At 36.5% G+C, this 18,353-nt stretch overlaps 2 protein-coding genes across 4 annotated transcripts in view; one reads left to right on the top strand and one right to left on the bottom strand.

Moving 5' to 3' along the window:
- RB1 (RB transcriptional corepressor 1) overlaps positions 1–18,353 on the top strand; it is a 182,463-nt gene that overhangs the window by 113,743 nt on the left and 50,367 nt on the right. The window lies entirely within an intron of this gene.
- LPAR6 (lysophosphatidic acid receptor 6) lies at positions 4,031–8,344 on the bottom strand. Its single transcript, XM_007521222.3, has one exon. The coding sequence runs from the start codon at positions 7,536–7,538 to the stop codon at positions 6,507–6,509; it is 1,032 nt and encodes a 343-aa protein (XP_007521284.1). The 5' UTR covers positions 7,539–8,344; the 3' UTR covers positions 4,031–6,506.

The raw sequence follows: 18,353 nt of genomic DNA on the forward strand, positions 1-18,353 counted from the left end.
TTGATGAGATAAAACTAAAAAGAGAAAACCACAGTTCTGAATATCACAGGAAAGAGCTGTGGTGGAAATGAGAACCTTACCTTACAAACTCAAAGTAGCAAGTACAGGGTTTTCTAAACAGTGCTGCTAGTCACTTTCAAACTTTAATATGTATCACAATCAGCTGGAGAGCCTATTAAAATACAGATGACTTATTTCTGGCCTCATGCCCAAAGTTTCTTGGGTGGGATTCAAGAATTTGTATTTCTAAGATGTTTCCATGATGCTGATGATGTTAACATTTTGACAGCCACATTTTGAGAGCCACAGGTTCATTAAACGCCTGGGCCAGTCCCCCAATTTTAAGTCATGGCAGCATGTAGAAATCAGGGAAATGCACCTCCCTATGTGCTACCAAATAAAAACTGAATAAGGAAAATACACCCTTCTGCACATTGCCACCTACGTTTGGTATGCAGTTCATCTGGAGCCCCTTATCTTGTACAGTGTACAAATTATATAAAGATATGTCTAACTCTACCACAGCTTTTATATTTTGAATATACATACACTCAAGGGTATGGATTCCTGCTAAGTAGAAGTTTAGGTAAATCTCCATACAAAGTCTAAACTGTTGAAATAGACTTTAAAAATGTAGAAAAGGTAGCTGTGTCTAAGAGGAAAATATACCACTGTGCTGCTAGATTCTGTTGCTCTTATATTGAGGCACCTCAGTTCAGTGTCTGTCCATCCCAGAGAAAACATTGGAGAAAATGGAGGATAGAAAATATTAATTGAGGGGCTGGGTGGTAGCACACCTGGTTGAGCACATATGTTACAATGGAGAAGTACCCATGTTCAAGCCCCTGATCCCCACTTGCAGGAAGAAAGCTTTTGAGATGGTAAAATAATGCTGTAGGTATCTCCTTCTCTATCTCTCTACCCTCTTGATTTCTGGCTGTCTCTATCCAACAAATAAAGATAAGAAAAAGAAAGAAAGTAATAATTTTTTAAAAAGCTGAAGAAAAATTTCCAAAGTTACAGACTACAGATGAAAAGAGCTCATTTTTGGGAGTTGGGCGGTAGCATCGTGGGTTGAGCACGTGTGGCATGAAGAGCAAGGACCAGCCTAAGGATCCCGATTCGAGCCCCCAGCTCCCCACCTACTGGGGAGTTGCTTCACAGGTGGTGAAGCTAATCTGCAGGTGTCTGTCTTTCTCTCCCCCTCTCTGTCTTCCACTCCTCTCTCCATTTCTCTCTGTCCTATCTAACAACAATGACATCAGTAACAACAACAACAATAACTACAACAACAATAAAAACAACAAAGGCAACAAAAGGGAAAATAAATAAAATTAAAAAAAAAAGAGCTCATTGTATATGATGATTGAATGTGGCAACTCAGTATTTCAAATGAGAAAATCACAAAAACAAAAAAGAAAAAAAGTGGGTTATATATTGGAAAGTAAGGCTTACATCAGCATTTGTATTCCTACCAGGAATATTGGGTGTCTGATAACCTAAATTCTGTGTATGGCTTATGTTATCAAACATGCAAGTAAGATGAAACAATTTCCATACATGCAAAGACTCAGAAAATTTGTCTCTGACTATCCATTTAAAAATAAAAGTGTTAGAGAATATGCTTCTGAAAATGAAAATCCAAGGAAAGAAGAAATCATAGTTTCTAAGGAAGAGTGAAAATATCATAGGAATACAGAGAGAAAAAAACTGGAGGAAATCCTAGAATGCAGCATATCTAGAAAATTCTCCCAAGAAGTCTGCACCACAAAAAACTATTAAAGAAAAAATTTTTTTGTTTGTTTATTTTTTATGTGGCTCTGGAGACTGAACCAAGGGCTTCACATGTATGCTATACCACTCAATATCCTCCAAGGCCCAATTCTTTTTTGTTATTTTATTTTATTCTATATATTTACAAAGAGATTCTACTTCTAATATTTTGACCCTGTTATATACCACTAAGAATACAAATACAAGTGGTCTGGGAGGTGGCACGGTGGTAAAGCTTTGGACTCTCAAGCATGAGGTCCCTAGTTTGATCCCCGGCAGCACATGTGCCAGAGTGATGTCTGGTTCTTTCTCTCTCCCCCTATCTTTCTCATAAATAAATAAAATATTGAAAAAAGAATATGAATACAAAATGAAATCCTTTTCCTTCCTCAAGGAACTTTAAATGTCTAGTTAGAATGATAAGATATAGCTCATATAAAAACTAACAAAGGCAATAAATAGCAAACAAATGATGTAGACAGTAAGAGTTATCAAGGAAGATTTTGTTTAGGAGTTTAACTGAGGCATTTAGGATGAAAAGGATTTTATCAAAGAGAGAGAGAATGAATGAGTTTTATTGATTGGGTATAGGCATGGTGCAAGTGCCAAATGTCAGTGAAGAAAGTAATAGTTGTGAATGCAGGACAAAGTAATAGGTCAACTTGGAGTGGAGATATCTTGTTAAGGAGACAGGAATAAAAATACTGAGTAGCTAAGTGCCATATTTTGAAGAACTTTGAAGCTGGACTTTTCCCCTTCAGGAAGTGGAGAATTTTATAACTTTTCAAACTACATCAGATGACTTTGGTGTAAGTGGTGATTTCATTTGTAAATCTGGTTGCTCTTGTGTGGGTTGAATGGAACAAAATAAGAAACAGACTCGAGTGAGGGAATAGTTATAGTAATTCTAATATGATGTGTTGCCAACAGTTATGAAATAAAAATAATGGATAAAAGCTGGTTAAAATGAGAAGCAGGAGATAAGGCATGGCATGAGCCTTACTTATCTGATCTCAAACCTTTAGTTAAAGATGGTGAGGTTAACATGCAGATGATAAATGATTTAACTAAAGTCACATTAATTTGAAGCAATCCCTTTAGAAGATCTCATGTCTGTCTTTTAATGGAACTTTTTAAAAAAAATACATTGCTGGGAAAGAACAGAATGTCTTCTGTATGTGTGGTATCACTGAGCCACCTCACTGGCCTGATTTTTATTTTTGGACTCTATTGGTAGAAAAAGGAGAAAGTTTTCAGCATACCCCAAAAAAGCTTTTTTAAAAAGCTCAAGATTACCTTATACACACTGACTAGAAAACCATATTTATAAAATTTTCTATATAAAAATGTATTAAGAAAAATGTATTCAAACAAATAGCACCAGGTTCCATCTTCCTTTATTTGTAACTTAGGAGTTGCATTGGCATACAAGCACTAAAGAATATACTTGGAAAATAGTAAAAGTTTATTCAGCAATATGCTAATCAACAAACTAACAGTGTATTGATAGTTATAATTAGCAATATATTAGTTATTTAATAAACCAATTGTTTATTTACTAGATGGACAGAAGAACAGATACCCAGTATATGGGGAGTTCCAAACTGCAGGGCCCAGAAAGCAATCATGCTTTAGTTCTTGCAAGGTACATAACATTCATAAATTAACATTCATCAATTAAATGTTAGACATAAATTAAATGTTAGACAGAGTTTGCTGATGTTTTAAATATTCCTAAAGTGAGTGACAAACTTCTTTCCTTTTTATTTGGCATAAGGGAATGAAATCAGGACCTTATGGCAGTTTACCTGCTGCAATTTTTTGTTGTTTGTTGGAGAGACAGAAAAAGAGGATAGATGCAATGGTACTGCTCCACCATCCTTGGTGCTCCCAAGCAGTGCAAAGGTTCAAACCTAGGGCCTCATATATGATAAAATGGGGATTTTACTAGGTGAACTGTCTTCCAGCTCCTGACTGATTTCTTTAAATAGTTACCTTGTAATTAAGATTTATATCTCAGAATGTCAGTACTTTCAATGTAGACTATAAAGTCAAAACTCCTTGGTATTGTTTTCAATTTCATTAAAGGTTTTCTATAAATATACTAAGTACCATACATATTTTTATATATTATTTTGGTGTACTAGTTAATTAGCTGAATTATCTCAGAAGAAAAGAAGATAATTTCTGAGTTTAAAACCAGTCATTAAGTTTCTGGAAAGCTGTTTCCAGCACCTCAGAGATTTTCATTTTCTGCTTCTTTGAAGGAAGTTAGTGAAAAGGAAGATTACTTAAATCATCTACTTTTTTTTTTTTCTTTGCCTCCGGGGTTATCATTGGGGCAGGGTGCCTGCACTATGAATCCACTGCTCCTGGAGGCCATTTTCCCCCATTTTTTTTTGTTGCCCTTGTTATTGTTATTACTGTTGTTGGATAGGACAGAGAGAAATCGAGAGAGGAGGGGAAGACAGAGGGGGAGGGAAAGATAGACACCTGCAGACCTGCTTCATTGCTTGTGAGGCGACCCCCTGCAGGTATGGAGCTGGGGGCTGGAGCCGGGATCTATGCACTGGTCCTTGTGCTTCTTGCAATGTGCACTTAACCCCCTGTGCTACTACTGCCTGTGCTGCTGCACCCCCCCCCCCCCATTTGTCTCAGCTCTGGCTGATGGTGCTGTAGGGGGTTGGGGGGGTTGGACCTGGGACTTCGGAGCCTCATACATGAGAATCTCTTTGCATAACCATTATGCTATCTGCTCCTGCCCATATCTACTCTTTTATAAAGATGTTAAATAGCAGTGGGCACAGTTTCGGGGAGAAAGAACTTAGAACTATCACATTAAGTAACAAAAACATAAAATGCTTATAATTCTATTAAAGTCAGTTTTCTTGAGTAAAGAGAAAAGTCTCAGCACATATAATTTACCATAAAGTGCGGCACTAATAAAGGAAAATAACTTTAGTACTCTGTTATTGTAAGAAAGATATGACAGGATTTGAAGTTCTAGAAGAGAAAATTAATACCTGTCATATATTAGTTTGTAAAGAATCTTAGCAAAACTTTTGATCCCTGTTGCTGTTGACAGACGGCAATAAAAACTTCCCCAGGGAGCAAAGTAATAATAACTGATATTTTACTCCTATTTTTAAGTGTTTTCTGTTTTTTGCTTTTTGTTGACAGCTCTCTAAACCAAGGAAAAGTTCTAAGAATGCTGCTGTCAGCATTAAGTTACTAAGTTATTACTTTTCAACTCAAAAATGTTTGTTAAAGGGCTAAATGGACTTGTTCTCTGAAGATTGGTATCAAATCAAGGTACTTCACATTTAAAAACATGGTCAATTTTCTTGGAACATTCAGGACTATGCTTAGTTTCTTCACTACTCATTTTTTTAAAAGGTTTTATTTTGTGTCAAGTTTATCTAAAGGGAGTGTGGCTCTTCCATTGTTATTTTATTGAAAATTTAGTTTACTTATCTAGAAAATGATTCTGATTTGCCTGAAATTATTGCAGTGTAAACCCAGAGCAGGAACTTACTTTAAATCGTAAAGAATATTTGTCCAAAAAGAAAAAAAGCAATATTTTTCCAGAATTCAATTCAGGACTTGTAAAAGTAAAATGTAAAACTCAGGTTGAATACTGAATTTAGTTACATATGCTTTTCTTCAAACAAAAAGTAATGTTTTTTTTTTTTCTTAGTTAACCTTGGAGAACTTCTTATTTTTAAGATGAAGATATATTGGAAATGGAAAGTTTTATTGTACTTGGTATTTTATAGCTTAACATGATACTACTATTTCTGAATGTTTAGTGATATGAAAATATAGTTGTACTTAGTTATCTCCCCTACTAGTTTTGTTGCTTTTTAAGTAAGAACTATGCCAGTACTTCAGTAATTTATGTTGACATACAAAAAAAAAATTTGCTTAGTTTTTTTCAATGATTCAGTATTTGTCTTCAACCAAGATGGAAAAGTATATACATATCAGTCACTTTATAATTTATTGTGATATAAATATACCCCTAGTCGTATTTCTAAAATTTATTTAACAAAATAACCTTTTTTGTTAGTAATCTCCCTTTCAATTGTGGCATACTCAGTGTTGAAATTGAGTACTGTTAAATCCAGAAAATGGATTAAAATAGTAATTTTAAAAGCAGATTTTACCACATAGTTAGATAGCTTATACTTTTTTATGACTTGCCTACAAAAACAAAATCCTAAGTATTAATTTTACCTGCTTCAGATTTTCAGTTTTAGTATGTTATTACTCTGCAAAGACTTATTTTTAATTACTCTAAAATGTCTATTATTTCAAATAATTATTATTTAACAAATGTGGCTTGTAGTTTCAATTTAAGTTGAAATTATGTTCGTTTAATGCAGATATTAAATGCTTAAATGAAACTTTCAGTATTTGTATAAAATTACTAAGAAATTCAAAGACAGTAGAGATGGTCACATGATTTAAATCAGTCACTTGGAACTTTTCAGAAGTTTTTTTTTCTTTTTAATGAAGAGAAAGTTACAAATCAAAATATTTCATAAAAATAAAATGGAGTGTATATAAGAATAGAATACATTTTAATGTTTAACACATTGGATAAAAGTTTTTATACCAGAAACTTAAATGTCCACATTTATTTCCTTTCAGAGGAGAATTGTCAGAGCAGACACTTTTTCACAGTTGAAGGAACTTCGAGTTTCTGTTCCAGTGGCTTTATTTTAGGAAGCTTATATTGTAGATTCATTGTCAAATATCTTGTTTTTTAATGTCTGTAGGCTATGTTGAATAAAGTTCTCTGACCCTTGAACTTCAGAGAACCTGGAGTCGCTTTTCCTAGAAGACCAGCTTTTCATTTTTATTGAATTCTGAATAGCATCTGAGGTGAAATAATAAACTATAGGGTCAAAGCAACAATTTAAAACAGCAATGCAGAGAGTGATTGGGTACATGGTTCTTACTGCTTTTGCTGCTGAGCAATTAACAAATGTCTGTGTTCTCATAAGAGAATATAAAATAAGGTTGATATTGTAAGGCACAAAACAAAAACAGAATATGACTAAGTGTACAAAAATCATCCTTAAAACTTTAGTTTTGTTTATTTTGCTTCTACTTAAAGTAACAGGTTTACTTAAAGTTCTGAGTACCATACTAGAACAAGTTACGTTTAAGATTAGAGGAATAAAAAATCCCACAATTTCAATGAAGATTACAATCCTTGAAAGATATGTTTTCCATGTGTCTTCAGGAAAATTTTCAAAACAGGCTTTGGAGGTATTGTTACCCCGAGAGTGGGTAGATTGGAAAAAAACGGCTGGTGCACTTCCTCCGACCACAGTTAACCACACAGCAATGCAGACAATTTTTGCATTTCGTTTGGTTCTTAGAGTCTTTGATTTAAATGGGTAGACGATTGCCAGAAATCTGTCTACACTAATGCAGGTTAAGAACAGAATACTTCCATACATGTTGGTGTAAAATAACATCACTGAGATTTTACAGAGTAAGTCTCCAAACGGCCAATTCCGGGTTGCAAAGTAGAAAATCCTGAAGGGTAAAGTAAAAACAAAGAGCAAGTCTGACATTGCCAGGTTAATCATGTATGTTGTAGTTTCATTTCGCACTTTGAGCGTACAGATGAAAATGTATATGGCAACACAGTTGGATATTAATCCAAGCACGAAAACCATACTAAACATGCACCCATACAGAGTGTATTTAAAGGAGTCATCAAAGCAGTTGGAGCTGTTATTGCTTACCATTATAAAGGCACGTCCAATTTACAGTGTGGAAGTCCTTAGGTTCAGCTGCAGTCGTATTTGGTATTCAGATCTTGAGCACTTTATAACCTCCAGTGTAATTGCAAATTCTTTGGATCTTTGGACGGCTTTATAAGTATTTCCTTTTTCTCTGAAGTCTCCAAAAGAAACATGAAATTTGTTGTTGTAGTTTCCACTTGGCTCTTCAGCAGGAAAATATCCTCATTTTCTGATTTTCAGAAAATTTGTGATTCCAGGGTTTAGTAAATTGACAGTCTTTTAAAAATGCCAGTTAAGCCAACCCATTGGATTTTAAATTTACAGAAAAGCTGTGTTCTGAGGCAATTATACAACTGCTGTTGTAGTAAACTTTCAGTGGTAGTTTCGATGAATATTCCAAAATGTTAAGTATTTCCGAATTAAAGTACTTTTACATTCCAGAATGTTTAAGCTAAAGCGAGCAATTTTCTTTTGCTTTGCAATGCAGAGTTTATGATATTTGAACATTCCCGATTTGTTCTCTTTTCTTCTTGCTCCTTTTAAATGTAGTTTTCCTTTTTTAGTTTTTCTTGCAGTGGATTCCAGATGCTGGTAAGCATGTTTTGTTTGTTTTTTTTAAAAGTTCCGAAATAAATTCCTAAGCATGTTAGCTCTTGCTAACTGAGGCTTTTCCCTCCGTAGCAGGCTGTATAATGAGATGGGCTTTCTCTGAAAGGCTCACTATTTGTAGTATGACATCACAGGAAGAAGAGGCTGGGCTTGAACAAAGAGAGGTTTCAGCCCAGCTTGTTTGCAGTTCCTTTAATCCTCTAGTGTGTCTGCTGTGTATATACCTAGGAGGCTTGCAAATGGTCACTGACAGTTTACTTGAACTGTCTGCCCATTAACCCTTTCTAAGTGGAAATGCTTTCAAAGGTGTTTCAGACTACTTTCATTTCTTTGTTCTTTCTTTCAAGGAAGTAATAATTAAGATAAAGGGGGGGGAATTGTTTTTCTCTTTTCTTTCTTTGGTTACCTTTGTATTTAGAACATAACTTTTTAAAAATAAAATACACTCAGCCGCAACAATAAAAATAAAATAAAATACACATGATTTTAATTTATACATTGAAATTGTTAGTAGTATTAAAAAACTGATGACTGAAAAAGAATTTTAGTCATAAGCTATAAAAAGTACATTACTGCAAGGCCAGTGTTAGTTTTGCTGCTTTTGGCTTCTGTTTAACATAATTGTTTCAAAATTTAATTTAAATTTTTGGTATTATTTTGAATGACTCCAGTTCTGAATCTCTTTAGATTTTTTTTTTCCCTTTTGTGGCTTTTTTTTTTTTTTAACAAATAAAATGTTAAAAGGGGGCCGAGTGGCGGTGCACCTAGTTGAACGCACATGTTATAATGCGCAAGGATCTGGGTTCAAGCCCACAGTCCCCACCTGCAAGGGGAAAGCTTCACAAGTGGTGAAGCAGTGCTGCAGGTCTCTCTCTCTCTCTGCCTCTCTCCCTCCCTCTCTGAATGTATATATATCCCCTTCTCAATTTCTGACTGTCTCTATCCAATAAATAAAGGTAATTTTAAAAGATTTTTAAAATAAAAATAAATCCTTCAAAAATATTTTTAAAAAGAAGATAGCGTATGTGGAAAGGGGTAGTTGGATTTAGATGTTATTTCTTCAAGGATTGAAGATATAAAACCTCTGGACACATGTTTCTCTTATTTGGTTGTTTTGTTTTGTTTTTTGTCATCACTTCACTGCTTGAGGCTAACTTTTTCAGATGGAAAGATAGAGGTAGGGGTTGCCCAGCAGTGGTATACTGGATTAAGCACACACATTACCATGAATGAGGACCTGGGTTTGAGCCCCCACTCTTAACTTGCAGGGAGAAATTTTACAAGCAGTGAACTAGCAGATATCTCTATCTTCCCCATCTCTTTCATTTTCTATCTGTTCTATTAAATTAAAAAATTAAAAAAAATAGCTGTAAGGAACAGTGGATTCATTGAGTAGACACTGAGCCCCAGGGGGTAATTGGCAATAAATAAATAAATAAATAAATAAATCCACAGCACCAAAGCTTCCTTCAGTGCAGTGGAAAATGGACTTAAACTTGAGTTGTGTCCCTGACAAAGCAAGCACACTGTTCAAGTGAGCTATATTGCTGGTCGTTATTTTCTATTATTTCAAATTACCATTTTTCAAAACAGACTAGATCCAGTTGTGTTTTAGTTGTTTTTTAATTTGATTCAAATTGGACTAAAACTCTTCAGTATCATTTAAGGAAATTTGGAAAAACTAAAGAAGAATTTATTTTCCATCAAGTTATTTGCCTTGTTTAAAAGTAATATGTTATAGTAAGCTTATAATGACTTCAAATCTTTCTCATTGAATTCTCTCATGCTCATCAATGCTTGACATTTGCAGAAGCCATTCAGAATTGTAATCTTTGTTGTTTTGACTAAGAAATGTATATCCAAATGACAGCAAAAAATGAGTGTTACTCATGGTCAGTAAATGAAAAACTTAAAGGGTTAAAATCCTTTGTATCAAACTGATAATAGAGAAAAGGTATTATGTGTGTGTTCCTAGAAGACATATGGAAACCAAACAATAAAAAAGGAGTGATTAATAAGCTTGAATTCCAATTGAGAAATTTTTTTCTCATAGTTTTTTTAGTTAATATATGTTTATTTATTTTTTTTTAATTTTTTATTTAAGAAAGGATTAGTGAACAAAAACATAAGGTAGGAGGGGTACAACTCCACACAATTCCCACCACCCAATCCCCATAACCCACCCCCTCCCATGGTAGCTTTCCTATTCTCTAGCCCTCTGGGAGCATGAACCCAGGGTCCTTGTGGGTTGCAGAAGGTAGAAGGTCTGGCTTCTGTAATTGCTTCCCCGCTGAACATGGGCGTTGACTGGTCGGTCCATACTCCCAGTCTGCCTCTCTCTTTCCCTAGTAAGGTGTGTCTCTGGGGAAGCTGAGCTCCAGGACACATTGGTGGGGTCTTCAATCCAGGGAAGCCTAGCCAGCATCCTGGTGGCATCTGGAACCTGGTGATTGAAAAGAGAGTTAACATACAAAGCCAAACAAATTGTTGAGCAATCATGGATCCCAAGCTTGGAATAGTGGAGAGGAAGTGTTAGGGAGGTACTCACTACAAACTCTAGTGTACTTCTGTTTTCAGGTATATATTTTGCAGTAGTTTATGGATACGTGTGCACATAAGCTCTCTCTCACAGAAACTGGTGTATATCTAGATTATGGGACTTTGTTAGAGAGTGAACTACCTGAGATGAAATTAGAGTGTACTATAAAAGGAAAGGTCTCACCCGAGTAATGAAGTTGAAGGGTTGTCATTCCACACATGAAGTCTCTGGATACAGTCTGAGGTGAAGCATGTTGAGGTGGCAATCGTTGCTTTGGTTAGGTTGTGATCGGCGGATGCAATATTATTTGGTTTGGATTGGGAGATGCATACGGGGAAAGTGGGCCCTATCCAAGGGTTCCAGGACTGGGGGAAGTAGGGGCTCTATAGTGGAGATGTGAGGTTCCTGCTGTCTTAGGGTTCAAAAAGACAATCGATAGTTAATATTATCATCACATTATTTGTTAATTGGGTTAACTTTGAAAAGTCCCTTTGTTATGGTTTGCTGTACAGTACCCAGTATCTTGTATATAGCTGTGCTATTGGATGCTTCTAATCTACTTGGTCTAGGCTTTTGAGAGAGTCCGCATATCAAATACATAGCCTATATATTAAAAAGATTCAGTTTGTCTTTTGAGAAACTTTGAGACATACAATTGATTTCCCCCTCGTTAATATATGTTTAAATTGATGATCTCTTCATTCACCAATAAGTAGTGACATATAAGCAGTTTTATACCCTGACTTAGTATACTTCTACTTTCATTTTTTTTCTTTTTTTATTTCTTTATTGGGGAATTAATGTTTTACATTCAACCTTAAATACAATAGTTTGTGCATGCATAACATTTCCCTTTTTTCCATATAACAATACAGCCCACACTAGGTCCTCTGTCATCCTTCTTGGATCTGTATTGTTCCCACTTACCCACCCCAGAGTCTGTTACTTTGGTGCAATACACCAATTCCAGTTTAGGTTCTACTTGTGTTTTCTTTTCTGATCTTGTTTTTCGAATTCTGCCTAAGAGTGAGATCATCCCATACTCATCCTTCTGTTTCTGACTTATTTCAATTAACATGAATTTTTCGAGGTCCATCCAAGATTGGCTGAAAACGGTAAAGTCACCATTTTTTATAGCTGAGTAATATTCCATTGAATATACATACCACAAACTTGCGCAGCCACTCATCTGTTGTTGGACACCTGAGTTGCTTCCAGGTTTTGGCTATTACAAATTGTGCTGCCAAGAACATATGTGTACACAGATCTTTTTGGATGGGTGTGTTGGGTTCCTTAGGATATATCCCCAGGAGAGGAATTGCAGGTTCATAGGGTAGGTCCATTTGTAGCCTTCTGAGAGTTCTTCATACTTGTTCTGCACAGAGGTTGGACCAATTTACATTCCCACCACCAGTACAGGAGGGTTCCTTTGACCCCACAACCTCTCCAGAATTTGTTATTACCTTTTCTGATGTATGACATTCTCATAGGAGTGAAGTGGTATCTCATTGTTGTCTTAATTTGCATTTCTCTGACAATCAAAGACTTGCAGCATTTTTTTCATGTGTTTCTTGGCCTTTTGGATCTCTTCTGTGGCCTACTTTCATTTTTAATATGACATATTTCCAAAAAATTAGATGCATTGAGGCTGGGTGGTGGCACACCTGGTTGAGTTCACATGTTATAGTGCACAAGGACCCAGTTTTGAGCCCCCAGTCCCCACCTGCAGGGGTAAAACTTAACAAGTGGTGAAGCAGGGCTGCAGGTGTCGCTCTGTCACTTTCCCTCTTTATCACCCCCTTCCCTTTCAATTTCTGGCTGTTTCTATCCAATAAGTTAATATAAAGATAATAATAATAATGAAAACAATTAGATGCATTATTTACACATCAGAATATTCATGTGTGTATTTATATTAAGTCACTTCTTGTTTATAGTTTTTAAACATGAATAGTTCAGTATTTATTGAATTAAGCATTTTGTTATTAGTATTATATATACTATATTATTATACAGTATATTTGTTATTAGTATAAACATTAGTATATGTTTATATTTCTAATTCATAATCTTTTGCCTTAGTATATTTACATGTTTGCCTGTGAGCAAATCATAGTAATAAACTTGAATTTTGAAAAGTTGTTTCTACTGAAGAAAGACAATAGCAGAGGGTTTATGTGTTTCAGTAGGAAAAAAATAATAATCAAGCGTTATATTTTTCAGTAGAATTAATTTGAATCTAATTAAAGAAAACATTGTAGTCTGTCTAGGGAAAAACTTTCCTTTGTTTTAAAAGTACATTGTGACTCTTTATACAATGAACCCTTGGGTGGAGGGTAGATAGCATAATGGTTATACAAATAGACTCTCATGCCCGAGGCTCCAAAGTCCCAGGTTCAGTCCCCTGTACCACCATAAGCCAGAGCTGAACAGTGCTCTGGTTAAAAACAAATAAAAAAACAAGAAACAATGAACCATTAATTGACCACAGCAGAGTGCTTTTCTAAATAACTTTCAAAGTAAAATTTATTTTATTTCATATGAGATTTAGAGAGTTCCACATGAGAGAGACAGAGAGAAGCCATAATAACACTCCTGTATTATCAGTGCAGAGGATCAGACTGGGAGCCTCAGGCATACAAATCCTGTGATTTGCCAGCTGAACTATTCCCCTGACTATAGTAATAAATTGTTTTCTAGTGCCAGAATAGATGTTCATTCTTTCTTTCTCTTTTTCTCTCTCTCCCTCTCTCTCTCCTCTCTCTTCCTTCCTTTCTCTTTCTTGTTTTTAAAAATATTTTATTTATTCCCTTTTGTTGCCCTTGTTGTATTATTGTTGCAGTTTTCCTTTCTCTTTCTTTTTCTTTCTTTTTTTTCCCCATTTTTCCCTTTATTGGAGGAATTAATGTTTTACACTTGCCAGTAAATACAGTAGTTTGTACATGCATAACATTTCTCAGTTTTTTCCACATGACAATACAACCCCCCACCACTAGGTCTTCTGTCATCCTTTTCCAAGACCTGTACTCCCCCCCAACCCTCCCCAGAGTCTTTTACTTTGGTGTAATACATCTCTCTCTCTCTCTCTGACTTATTTATTTATATATATGGGAGAAAGAGATCCAGAGCACCATTATGGCACATGCAGTGATGGGAATCAAACTTGAGACTTCATATTTGAGACTCCAGTGCACTACCTCCTAGGCTACAACATATACTCTTTCCTATTTTTTTTTTTTACTTTTTTACTTTTTTTATATTTATTTACTTATTTTCCCTTTTTGTTGCCCTTGTTTTTCATTGTTGTTGTAGTTATTATTGTTGTTATTGATGTCGTTGTTAGGACCGAGGGAAATGGAGAGAGAAGGGGAAGACAGAGAGGGGGAGAGAAAGATAGACACCTGCAGACCTCCTTCACCGCCTGTGAAGTGACTCCCCTGCAGGTGTGGAGCTGGGATTGGAACCCTGATCCTTATGCTGGTCTTTGCTTTGCGCCACATGCGCTTAACCCGCTGCGCTACTCCTTGACTCCCTACTCTTTTTTATTTTTTAATATTTATTTATTCCCTTTTGTTGCCCTTGTTTTTAACAAATATTTATTTTCTTTTTGTTGCCCTTGTTTTTTTGTTGTTGTAGTTGTTGTTGTTGTAGTTATTGTTGTTGTTGATGTTGTTGTTGGATAGGACAGAGAGAAATGGAGAGAGGAGGGAAAGACAGAGAGGGGGAGAGAAAGATAGATACCTGTAGCCATGCTTCACCACCTGTGAAGTGACTCCCCTACAGGTGGGGAGCCAGGGGCTCGAACCGGGATCCTCTCGCCTGTCCTTGGGCTTTGCAACACGTGCGCTTAACCTGCTGTGCTACTGCCCAACTCCTGCACTTGTTGTTTTTAATGTTGTAGTTATTATTGATGTCATTGGATAGGACAGAGAGAAATGGAGAGAGAAGGGGAAGACAGAGAGGGAGAGAAAAAGACAGACACCTGTATACCTGCTACACTACCTGTGAAGTGACTCACCTGCAGTTGGGGAGCCATGGCCTCAAACTGGGATCCTTACGCCAGTCCTTGTGCTTTTCGCCACGTGGGCTTAATCCACTGCGCTACTGCCCAACTCCCCCCGACTCCCTACTCTTTCCTAATTTAAGGATACACCCAACAGTGGTTCTGGGAAAATGTATTGTTAGTAGATTAATATAGTTCAATTATATAATATATACATATATATTTAATGTTAAGATAGGCTTAACGGGCCAGGTGGTGGTGCATCTAGTTGAGCGTGCATGTTGCAGTGCTCAAAGACTCGGGTTTGAGCCCCCGGCCCCCACATGCAGAGGGAAAGCTTCACTAGTGGTGAAGCAGGGCTACAGGTGTCTCTCTGTCTCTGCCTCTCTGTAACCCCCTACCTTCTCAATTTCTGGCTATCTCTATGGATAGATAAATAAATAAATATAATAATTTTTTTTTAAGATGGGCTTAACAGTGTAGTGCAGAGGATGTCATCTGAAAACCTGTTGTGTATATTCCCCTTGATGGCATTCTCAAATAAGCTTGTGACTAAAAAGAGGTAAGTGGGCAGGCAATATGGATAGTTCATACAGATAGTGTGCCTACTTTGTTATGTGCACCACCCAGAGTCAAGCCCAGCCTCCAGCACACTTTAGGAAGCTTCAGTGCTATGTTTTCCTCTGTTTCTGTTTCTCTCTACCTGAAAAAAATGGACTCAGCACAACGAAGCATCAGTGATGCCATAAGAAATTATAAGTATTTTAGTCATTTGAATCCATCAAAGGGTTGTGTTGCGATATGACTTTAAAGGGTCTTTCTCGTCTGTCATTTTACTTTAAAAAAAACCACTTCCTTTTATTTTATTTTTTTATAAGTGATTTAATAATGATTAACAAGATTGTAAGATAACAGGGGTACAATTTCACATAGTTCCCACCACCAGAATTCCATGTTCCTTCCCCTCCATTGGAAGATTCCCTGTTCTTTTTCCCTCTGGGAGTATGGACCAAAGATCTTTATGGGGAGCAGAAGGTGGGAGGTCTGGCTTCTCTGCTGGACATGGACGATGGCAGGTCAATCCATACCCCCATCCTGTTTCTGTCTTTCCCTAGTTGGGTAGTGCTCTGGAGAGGTAAGGTTCTGAGACACATTGGTGAGGTTATCTGCCTGGGGAGGTCAGGATGGCATCATAGTAGCATCTGCAACTTGGTGGCAGAAAGATGGGTTCTTTTCCATTTCTCATTTTATTTAAAAAAGAAAAGCCACTTCCTTTTTTTTTTTTTTTCTTTTTTTGCTTTGGACTCTTTTGAAGCCTCTTATGATTTTTCTATTTAGGATTAGAAATGAACAAAATTTTCAGTTTGATATATAAACACCTTAAATCTATGTTGATAAAGTATTTAATAAAAATATATTTTAGCCTAACAGTTAATTCTTACTATGTTTTAGACATTTATAATTTTTGATATCATTTGAAAATTATTATCAATAATGACCTTCCTGTCATTATTGCCAACATTTAATGATATTATTGTTCTTTATTGAAGCATGAGTCATCTACCCAAGTTAAAAGAGTTGAACCAGCTTCTGCGGTTGGGTAGGAGTAGAAGAAAGATCTAAACGGTGTTGAATGTTGATTAACAACAAAGTAAAAGTGGATGGGAATCATAGCTGAAGCAGGTTCAAACAGAGGATAAAGGAAAACAAGTGAAGCAGGAATGTTGCTGTGGTGTAAGTCTTAAAATTTGAATAAGCAGACCTAAGAGCTCTAAATATTAGAACACAGGATTCATATGCCTGAGACCATAAAGGTCCGAGATTCCATCCCCACTACTGCCATAAGCCAGAAATAAGCAATACTGGTCTCAGTCTCTGCCTCTCTCTCTGTCATTAAATAAATAACTCTTAAAAAAAAAAAGGTAGCTAGGAAAATGGCTCAATTGGTATAACATTGGGCTTACACGCATAAGATTACTGGTTCATTCCCCAGCACTGAACTTACTGAAGTGTTGCACTGGCTGTTCTGCCTCATGTGAAACTTTTTTCTTTTGTGTAATCCATTAAATAATTTTAAAATTAACAATATTAAAAAAAAACGAGTAACATATTTAACACTTTCTACACTTGAATTGTCCCCTTTTCTGCCTTCTCTTTTCATCTTTAGTTTTCTATGTAAACTTTTCAATCTCAATTCCTTTTTTTTCTCTATTACTTTAGTAGTTATGTTGCTTCTAAGACATTCATGTGGTTTAGTTAAGATTAAAAAACAGTGGCGCTGGTGGTAAGGGGACACATAAGCCACTGGATTCAAAATGAGTTATGAGTTGATCCCCTGCATCACATATGCCAGAGTTCTCTCTCTTTCTCTCCCATTGATATTTTTTTCTTTTGTCTCCAGGATTATCACGGGCTCAGTGCTGGCACTACAAATCCGTTTTTATTGGATAAGACAGAGAGAAAAAGAGAGGGGAGAGGGAGATAGGGAGAGAGAAAGATAGATACTTGCAGACCTGCTTCAATGTTTGCAAAGTGTCCCCCCTGCAGATTGGTAACCAGGGGCTTGAATCCAGATCCTTGTACCTGTCCTTGCTCTTAGACCTGTGTATGCTTAATCTGGTGCACCACCACCTGGCACCTGGCCCCCAATAAATCTTTTTTTTAAATTTTTTATATTTATTTATTTATTTTTATTATATTTATTTATTATTTATTTTCCCTTTTGTTGCCCTTGTTTTTCATTGTTGTAGTTATTATTGTTGTCATCGTTGTTAGATAGCACAGAGAAATGGAGAGAGAAGGGGAAGACAGAAAGAGGATGAGAAGGATAGACACCTGCAGACCTGATTCACCATCTGTGAAGCAACTCCCCTGCAGGTGGGGAGCTGGTAGCTCGAACCAGGATCCTTTCACTGGTCTTTGCGCTTTGCGCCACTTGTGCTTAACCTGCTGCACTACCGCCCAACTCCCCCAGTGAATCTTTTTTAAAGATAAAAAAAAACAAACTGAATCACAACATATAACAATAGATGTTTGGACAGAATAGAGATGAGTCAGCCTTCATTGTAAGTTCTGCAGGGGATATGAAGTCTAAAGAAGATTAGTACTTACTGATTTTTAAAATTATTGAATGGTGATATATGTTTTAGGTGTGCATCATTAATGAAAAAATATATATATACTATATTAGGTTAATTTTTTTTTTTTTTTTTTTTGCCTTCAGGGTTATCGCTGGAGTGCCTGCACTGCAAATCCACTGCTCCTGGAGACCATTTTTTTCCCATTTTCCTGCCCTTGGTGTTGCACTTGTTGTAGTTGTTATTGTTGTCATAGCTGTTGTCATTGTTGTTGGATAGGACAGAGAGAAATAGAGAGAGGAGGGCAAGACAGAGAGGAGGAGAGAAAGATACCTGCAGACCTGCTTCACTGCTTGCAAAGAGACCCCCTGCAGGTGGGGAGCTGGGGGCTCGAACCGGGATCCTTACGCTGGTCCTTGCACTTTGCACCATGTGCGCTCAACCTGCTGCACTACCACCCAGCTCCCTGTTAGGTTAAATTTTATTCTTTGAGAGTTGGGCGGTAGCGCAGCGGGTTAAGCGCACATGGCGCAAAGCCCAAGGATTTGAGCCCCCACCTCCCCACCTGCAGGGGAGTCGCTTCACAGGCG

The sequence above is a fragment of the Erinaceus europaeus genome, chromosome 7, assembly GCF_950295315.1.
Source record: "Erinaceus europaeus chromosome 7, mEriEur2.1, whole genome shotgun sequence".
Taxonomy (NCBI): Eukaryota; Metazoa; Chordata; class Mammalia; order Eulipotyphla; family Erinaceidae; genus Erinaceus; species Erinaceus europaeus.